The sequence below is a fragment of the Paramisgurnus dabryanus genome, chromosome 10 (genome assembly GCF_030506205.2).
Source record: "Paramisgurnus dabryanus chromosome 10, PD_genome_1.1, whole genome shotgun sequence".
NCBI lineage: Eukaryota > Metazoa > Chordata > Actinopteri > Cypriniformes > Cobitidae > Paramisgurnus > Paramisgurnus dabryanus.
Window position 1 is genome coordinate 3,866,144 of NC_133346.1, and position 9,249 is coordinate 3,875,392.

Sequence of the window (9,249 nt, forward strand, 5' to 3'; positions counted from 1 at the left end):
CACACGCTTCCTAAAAATGATCCGTTAACTTATTTGGCAGATGCTTACATCCAAAGCGACTTAAAGGTACCAATACGTGTGTTCCCCCAAACCCGTGACCTTTGGCGCTGTTAAGGCCACTAAGCTATAGGAGCGCGTTAAGAGCGTTTGGACAATAAAATGGTTTGATGATCTATTAGATGCCCTCAGCTCACAGATGCGTAAAAGCTGAAGATGTCCAGACAGTTAAGTGGTCTGCAATTACACCGGCAGAAGCGTAATTGAGGGGGGAAAATAATGGACAATGTCTGATAATCAGTGCGCAACAAAAGAGGAGGAGACACTTCTGACTGTCTAAGTGACAAAGCCAAATGAATCCTGTTGATCAAGCCCCCCGTTCTTGATCACATATTTGATTAAAATCAGTTTGGTCCTAAAAAAAAAAAACTATTAATAATAAACATTAAATTATTTGTACGACAAGTTTTTTGCTTTCTAATGCTCTTATTGTTTATTTATTTACATTTATGCATAAAGCCGACTTCCAGTGCATTACAAGATATACTTTTTCTAAGTATATATTACCTTTAACACAATACTCTACCAATTTATTGCATTTTTTATTTATAAATGCACATTATTTAGTTTCAGAAGACAATGCTTTTGTTAATCGCAAACAAGTGTCTTTCTCTCTATACTTTATACATTCGGACACAGTTTCCTTTTAACAGCTGGACCCTTGATCCAAGCACATATCCTGTGATATGAACTGCAAACACAGGCCCTCGTCCTGGCCATCAGGAATTCCCTATGGGTGAGACTGGGCTTCATTCCCAGCTCCGGTTCTATTCGCAGATCCCCAGGCACCGCCGGGGTCACGGCTAACCCAGGCACACTGTCAGCAATTCATGGGAGATGCCAGGAGTTCACGAAACGCGTTTGAGATGTGTGTGGCTCTGGAGGAGATCTGCACATGATGAGAGAGGTGTGGGGGTCACAGGGATCAAACACACAAGGTCCTCATAACTACAGACTCTGGCTGCCTCAGACTCAACACTACTGAAACCACACACACACACGCGCGCGCACCAATGTTTTTTCAACGCTAGATTATTATAGACCACAAATCCAAACCTGCCTCTAATAAAAGCTTACGTTTTAATATAAAGAATTTAATAAATAAAAATAATATTTGCTTTGTTTAATTATAACAACATTTCTTAAAGGGATAATTCACCTAAAAATCATTTACTTGCCCTCTTGTTGTTACAAACAACACAAATGAAGATATTTTGAGAAATGTTTGTAAACCGTTTTTGAGCAGCATTGACTACCATAGTAGTATTTGTTCCTACTATTGAAGTCAATGGTGCTTCTGTTTCCTGCTTTATAACAAATATCTTCCTTTAGCAGGATTAACAAAAAGGTGAGTTAATAGTGACAGAATTTTTGCTGAACACAAAAGAAAGATATTTTGAGAAATGTTTGTAAACCATTTCTTTGAGCACATCTGACTACCATAGTAATAATTTTCCTATACTATTGAAGTCAATGGTGCTTCTATTTCTGCGTGATAACAAATATCTTCCTTTATGTTTAGCAGGTTTAACAACATGAAGGTGAGTTAATATTTTTGGGTAAACTATCCCTTTAATTGGGTTGTATTTAGCGGTTTTGTCTCTATATTAAGCACACACAAAACTACAAATAAAGAAAACAGCTCTTAGAAAACAGGAAAACTGTAATAATAATAATAATAACTTTTTCAGGATTAGGCCTTTATATAAAAAAGTCTTAGAAAATCACATTTCTGATGATGCCCATTTTTTTTTCTAGCCTAAAAATGCAATGAACATATCAAAGACGTAATTTTCTTACAAGATTTGTTTAAAGCACATATCTAATAAAAAAAGTATTTCTTTTCGTTTTAAACATGGTTATTTTATATTCTACTTTACCTAAAACAATAGTTAGACAAGCCTAAACATACCGATGATAAATTACAACTGCATTAAATTAATGCTATAACTTATTTTCCAAATCCATTTAAGTGCAAAACGTGTTGGGAATTTATCGCAATTGATGCTGTATTTCTTAATTTGCCTGTTGTTTTATTGTGAATCTATTTTTCTAAAACAAAAAAGAAATGTGCACACGGGTTTTGTCATTTTATGGTAGGATAGGCGTGTTATTGTTTTCCAAGAAATCTTGTTATGTTTTAGCATCACGTGAATTAGTTATTATTATGAATTATGACGTGTGAAGGGGAGTCTTACAAGATGCTCAGATTTTAAAACATAACCTATGAAACGCAAAATTAAACAAACCGTACAATAGACCTATTACAAAGACATCACAAGAAATATGTATATTTAAATATATTAAATCAAAATATACAAATTTCTTTGGCAAAATGACACTAGGTAAGTGCGTAAAGAGCAAGTAAATAGATTTAGGCCTATGACGGACATTCAGCTTTACAAAAATGACACAAATTGCATCGCCCATCCAGTTTACTTCAATTCATGGGTGATAATAACATCACATCGCTTTCCTGTCACCCCTGTTATATAAATCATATTTTACCTGTACAGTTTACCAACTAAATTTACTGTACAGTACGTCTCTGTTCATTATTTCAAAGCCTTGCAGTCCAAATGATCTCTTTTGTAAGCAGTGATTAACATAAACAAATATAACTAGATCAATGACTTACATAAACTAACATAACCAGATCAATGACTTATATGAACTAACATAACTAGATCAATGACGACCATATAGCTGGATCATATAATTATACTGTTAAATTTAGACATTCGTGTAACAAACGTGTAATACACTTTTTTAAAGAGCAGAAACAGGTTTTTTTAAGTTATAACCCTACCCGAATTTTATAAGCTTTAATATTTCCTATTTTATATTTAATAAAAAAAATTTACCCCAATTCATGTGTTAACAGATGTATTGTGTTAGCGCGTAAATGCGTATGCAGGTTTAAGTGTAAAGTATGAAGACATGAATAAAATTAACTGTAAATTAAACCATATGTTGTTATATTATTGTGTGTTAATAATATTTACGATTTTAAAAAACTCAAATGCTCTCCTACCTTACGGTTCTCATTCAGAGAAGACTTTGGAAATGTTGGGTTTTGTTCCTTTGGTTCGCAATTCCTAATAAAAGATCTCAAAACATTTTTAAACAAATAATTCAAATACTTGAAAATTACAAGACAGAATGCTTTAAGGAAAGGATCATTGATTTGTTCCTCAGGGTTACGAAGCTAATCTTTATTTGGGGAAAAGTCGAAATAAAAGCACAATTACGCACGAAATGATTAATGGAAATAGTTTAATCAGTGTTGTGCCGTACATCAAATCCAACAGCCCAAATAATCATCAGCAAGTTAAAAGATTTTAGTCAAGGGTAATATTTTAAACCGAGAGAAAAGCACCGATTTGATCCTCAGAAAGTCAATGCGTTAAGTGCTGTGTTGATTGTTTAGATCACGTGTACAGGAAGTTTGTGGGCAGAAAAATAAATACAGTAAAATAAATAATTGATCAATCCATTGTCACCGCTTTCTCAGTTGCGATAAACGCAAAATAGATGTTGCTGTAACGTATTATACAGAGAAAAAAAACAATAGCAAGTTATTTTGGATCAAAGTTCCTCCTTAATTGTTCATAAAACTAAACTAAGACATTTGATGGGATTTGGCTTGAAATATGTAAAATGGACAATTACACTGCTAAAGAAATGCATTAGTTATTTTTAGAGAATTTATGGCACATGATTGACTGTTAAAAGACAGAGAGAGATAAAGAGAGAGAGAGAGAGTCTTAAGCTTCACATTTTCACATAACAAGTATATCGTTTCTATATAAATTCACAAAGTGAGATTTCAGATCAGTTTCTGTCTGCATCGTTCATCGATGCTGTTGAGTTGTGTAAGGTCTGCAAATGCTCACCAAACGTCCATTTTCTTTTTCTTTGTGGAGTCATTGAATGGACATATATGGCCAGTTGAAATTACTCCCAGATAGCAGCATGTCCCTTATAAGCGTTTCAATTGGGGTTTTACCCACCAGACGAACGAAGAAAAGCTGTTCGATGACGGCGGATGAGACCATACGAAGAGCGGGGAGTCTCAGCAGCAGCTTGCCGAAGCGCATGGGTTGATTCGGGTACTGACTGCGCACGTACTCCTCCAGTGCGCACTGAGATTTCTCCTGAAGCCCTTCAATGTGCGGCACATCTGACAGACCGCATGCATCTGCATGGAAAATAAAGATTTAAATTGTAGACAACATAAATACAGTGCGCATTTAGCTGTCTTATACTTTCTAATAGTGACAATGGTGCATCACAAATGCATTCGGTAATTCGCAATAGAAAGGATTGATAAAAAAAATGCAATGTAGTATGTCTTAAATTTAGGAAATAAATTGATTTAAAAACCTAATCGTTTTAGTAAACATGAAGTTCAGTAATGTATGTCGAGTAATGCTTGGCCTAACACCTAAACAGTTGCGTTTCAATGCGTGCACTGTATACATTTTAAATTTAGCATTTGAGATAAACGAGTTAGGTTAAACGTTTTGTATCAAAATAAATGAGTTATTTGCATATACTCCAAATGTCTGTCTTTTAAAATAAAATAGTCATACAAAACCTCAAAATAACGCATTTTAGAAATAATAATATTGCTGTTGGTTTTAATATTTGTGATCTAGTTACACTCCTATGTGATCTATTGTTGTCTACAGTATGGTGGGACTGTTCTGTTCGACTATAAATGAAAAACATACATTTTAACACATTGCATTTTAAGTGTAACCTACTCTCTCTTGAAAAAAAGGAGCTTGAAGACCCATTTTTTGCTAATTGGTTCCATAAAGAACCTTTAACATCGGAAGAACCCTTATGTTTTACAAAACGTTATAAAAACGTATAAAAGAAATGTTTTTTTTTGTAAGAATTTTCAAGTGATCTTTCAATCTTCTATATGGCATCGCTGTTACGCGCCTTTGTTTTTAAGAGTGTATAGCTGTATTATTTATATTATTATTAAAAATAACGTTTATTAACATTGCTGATATACCTCATATTGTGTTTATATTTAAAACTAAACGATGATATCAGAAAAATACAACAAACTAGAAACGCGGATGCTATATGAATAAATATAAAGACCTACTTATAATCCGACTGTAAGCAGATGGCACATTTGACAGATTAATGGCCCGTATTACTCGAAACAAACAGGATTACAATACAGACAAGCTCGTTAAACTGTCTAATGAGACTATTTTATCTTTATTGGAGCAGTTAAGACATTGCATTAATGCGAGACTCGGGCCTACCTGACGTGAACAGCACTATTGCTTTGGCACAGCTGTATTCGGCAGAGTCCACCTGCAGGGCCTTGAGTTTCTCCACCTGCTCCTGGAAGAATCGGATATGATCCATGAAGGCCACGACTCGGTCCGCGGTCATCGGTGAGGCGTGAAGTCCGGCGGCGGCAAGGAGAGGGGCCACGTGGATGGGCATTGCGCACTGGGCCGCGTTCAGAACAAAAAGCTCGCTCCAGGTGAGTCTGAGCAGAGACACCTGATCCGTGATTTGGAGATCAGGAAAGAACGGGATGTTCTTGGCCCATTCCACCGCGCTGAAGAGCAGACGGGCCGCCAGCTCGCAGATGTTCTCTATGCTCATGATGTTACCGGATTGCATGCATTGGTTGCCGTATCGGGAGGCTGGATAGGACTCAGCCCGAAGCAGGAGAGAGATGTAACCGGACAGGTAACACTGACCGGTCAGTGGGTCTCCGTTGGTCAGCATGTAATGGCCTGGGTTCGGCTGGTTCGGGGCCATTCGTCCTCGCTGAACCGCTATCAAAACAGGAGGAGATGGGGAAGACGTGTGCAAACAAATAACGTAGCCTTGTCTAGATTTATCTATGTGCGTATCTATCTATCTATCTATCTATCTATCTATCTATCTATCTATCTATCTATCTATCTATCTATCTATCAAACACATAGGAAAAGAAAACAATGATCAACCACAAAAAGCTTTGCCTCTGGCCTTCATAACTTGAAGCGTAATGAAAGGGTGCTTTATAAATTAACTTTTATTTTTTATTGTTTCCTTCAGGATGTTAAAATGAGTTCATCTTGTTGTTCTTGTTTATAGGCATTTGTACCACAGTACAAAGACAAAAGTCATCCAAAAAATGATTGTTTTGTTTCAGCCCATGGCGGCGTAAAATACGGACAAACACAACTGTTGGTTTAAATTAACTTTAAAAAAAAATTGAAACAATTTAAACATTATTTGTTTTGTATGTATTTGTTTGTCCAAATTTGACCCAACCATGAGTTAAAACAACCTTGCATTTATTTAGAGTCTAATGAGCACTCACCTTCTCGCCTCATTCCCACTTTTAGACATTTCTTCAGTCGGCAGTACTGGCACTGGTTCCTGTGGTGCTGGTCCACTGGGCAGGTTCTGTTAGCCCGGCACGTGTACGTTAAGTTCCGTCGAACACTCCGTTTAAAGAAACTTTTGCAGCCCTCGCACGTGAACTGTCCGTAATGTTTCCCGCTGGATTTATCACCGCAAACCACGCATTCAACATGCTGCTGGGTCGGCGCTGACGTCTGCCCTTTATCATCCGCCGATGAGACTCCAGCGTTTGGAGAGTGCGATGCTGCGCTCAGGCGCGGGTTGTGGGGGTCTTTTCCCGATCCGGTGTGATCATCCAATGATCCCCCTGATTCCTCCTGCGGGTCCCTCCACACACTCACCACCATGGCCATGGCTGGACTGCGGTTGTAAGTGGCCGGAATCTTTTACGCGTTTCCCCCAGAACGATTCAGAAAAGCCAGTCGTGTCTTATCCATGCACGAACAATTGATGGGGAATGCGCATCGAAAACACGCGATGAGATTAGAGATGCGTGCACAAAAAGACCAAGAGGAGATAATCACGCGGACTTTAGGAACTCCGTGTCGGTGATGCCTCCGCGCGTAAAGGGGGCAGACGGAATCGACAAACTGATCAGATCCGAGCGCAGCAAAGACGCGGTGCTGTGAAACCTTCTGCTAACATGATTGACAGGCATGAAGGGAAGAATTTAACTCACAGCATTCATTTAAAGCAGCGCGGGTATCCTTAAAGAAAGAGGTGGACGAATTCAAATGGCACGTTTATGATCCAAAAGAAAATGACCACACTTTTTGTTTCTGGTCTTGAGTGCTCCGGCGGTGGTCTATTGAATGGTCTCTATTATGGACACCTTAAGGTATTAAAGCACAGAAGTGGGAGGCTCCTTTAAGCTTGAGCGATCTATATGATTGGTCATTTTACTCGCATCCTTACAAAGGCGGGTGGATGCAACTGCGCGCATCACACCAGAGTCACTTCTTTACAGACATTGATGCTTGAACTCTTTTGTAGTTTTCTCCTCGTTGGATGAACCCAACCACAAAATAAGATGTCTTAAAGGTAGGTTATGTTTTATTATTATTATTTTTTACTTTTACCATTAGCAGTTTTATAATTAAAACTTTGGATTATCAAGGTAGATCATTTTAATATTTTATCAAATATTCTGCCTAAAATTCGCAATTGTGTATAAAGCCTATACTGTTGAATCTGATGCTCATGTCACACACAAAAAAATAGAAAAGCTGCCACCTAGTGTGAAAAAAAATTATATATATATATATATATATAATGCAAACAATGCAGGATACAGGACCTGTGATTTCCAAAAATATTATTAATAACATTTCCATTGCATTACCAGCTGCATACATCTCATGCATAATTCAATGAGTTCAAGGGTCAAAGTTTTGCTTTGAGTCGCTGCGAACCTCAAATCTCAGTGATGGAGCAGGTCACGTGACATGGAGGGGGGTAGGTTGAATGTTTGTGAACAGGTTGTATGAGCTGCAGGTTAAGGGGTCATAGAGAGACAATGAGCAAAGACAAGGACAAAACTCAGGGTTATAGGTCAGAGGAAAGGTCAACTCTCCATAGGCGAAGTGCTCGAATGATATTTAAGCGTTTTAGTAATGCTTACAGGGAATACTAATTGAACTTACAGTATACTTAATCTCGATTTTGTTAATCGTACAGTCGCTGTGATATAAATATATGAACGGGTCAATTAAAACACGTACATTGAGATGGCTGTTATAAAAGGATCCTACAGTACATAAGATGAAGGGTTCTTCACAGCGATGCGAACCATTATTGTTCCCCCATGAACCTATTTCATTCTTTTCTTTTTAAAGTTCCTTTACAAATAAAGCTTTTATGCAACAAAATCATACGACTCAAGAAAGAGGAACGTTTTTCTTTAAGAGTTCCCCAAACCATTCCCCAAAGTATGATCCGATCCAAAATGAGGAATCATTTCCAAAATCCATTAAGTACTGTAGCTGTAATTAAAAAAAGAAGTAAGAATATCGGAAAAGTTTAAATAAGATTTTTCCAAGAGTGCATACTCAAAAAATTAATTACTAGGGTGCTCCAGAATATCAAAATCCAGGATGTGAAATCTGGTTCTTTTATGACATCGGTTTAATAAAAAAATTTTGTTTACCATTTTCTTTTATTTCAATCATGCATATCAAATATAATAATATATCTTCATTAATAGACTTTTTTCTATTCAGGGATCTGATCAGGTGCCTAAATCACATCGGATGGCGTCCACAGAAGGTCAGGAGGGGTGTCAAAGGCCATCACGTTTCGAATGCAGATGTGTGACCTCCCTGACCTTTGCTGGGACTGAGCTTTTTCAAAGCCAAACACAGACAGGCGGCATATCTGAAACTAAGCCTCTAAAGTCATGCAGGTGCGATCGCCACACCTGGATTTTATTCAGTAACATCTTAACTATGTAATGACCCTCGTTTGCTCATAGTACATAAGCAAATAAATATACATATTTTTCTGACAGACTGATTTTGTAATATTGATTAGCAGTGACCAGGTCTAGTTCATGAGATCAATCGTTGTGTGTAACCAGTGCCACAGATAGGAAAATAAACAACCTTCTGTTGTCTTAAGCTCATGATCCGCTCATAATGAGACTCAAATGAGAAAAAGACTTTGACGTTTAACAGAGAATTGATCTGTGACACAACACGTGCATGTAAAGGGATGTAACTGGCATCTGAATTTCTCCTGCATGATATCAGAGGATGATGTAAATTATTTATTTTTGCACACATATGCAAGCATTTACAT

At 37.3% G+C, this 9,249-nt stretch overlaps 1 protein-coding gene across 1 annotated transcript; it reads right to left on the bottom strand.

Annotated features, from left to right (window-relative positions):
* Positions 1–2,443: 2,443 nt before the first annotated feature.
* nr2f1b (nuclear receptor subfamily 2, group F, member 1b) lies at positions 2,444–7,313 on the bottom strand. Its single transcript, XM_065262367.2, has 3 exons — positions 6,410–7,313; positions 5,349–5,876; positions 2,444–4,258 (listed from the first exon to the last, which is right to left on the bottom strand). Exons 1-3 carry the CDS (start codon positions 6,804–6,806, stop codon positions 3,984–3,986), a joined length of 1,200 nt encoding a protein of 399 aa, XP_065118439.1. The 5' UTR covers positions 6,807–7,313; the 3' UTR covers positions 2,444–3,983.
* Between the last annotated feature and the right edge of the window lie 1,936 nt (positions 7,314–9,249).

Bases quoted from the DNA above. Each gene is read 5' to 3' on its own strand.
- nr2f1b (XM_065262367.2), bottom strand. From the start codon at position 6,806: ATGGCCATGGTGGTGAGTGTGTGGAGGGACCCGCAGGAGGAATCAGGG. The intron at 5,877-6,409 runs GTGAGTGCTCAT...CTGTTTTGATAG, and splicing joins AGTGGGAATGAGGCGAGAAG to CGGTTCAGCGAGGACGAATG. The intron at 4,259-5,348 runs GTAGGCCCGAGT...TTTTCCATGCAG, and splicing joins AATAGTGCTGTTCACGTCAG to ATGCATGCGGTCTGTCAGAT.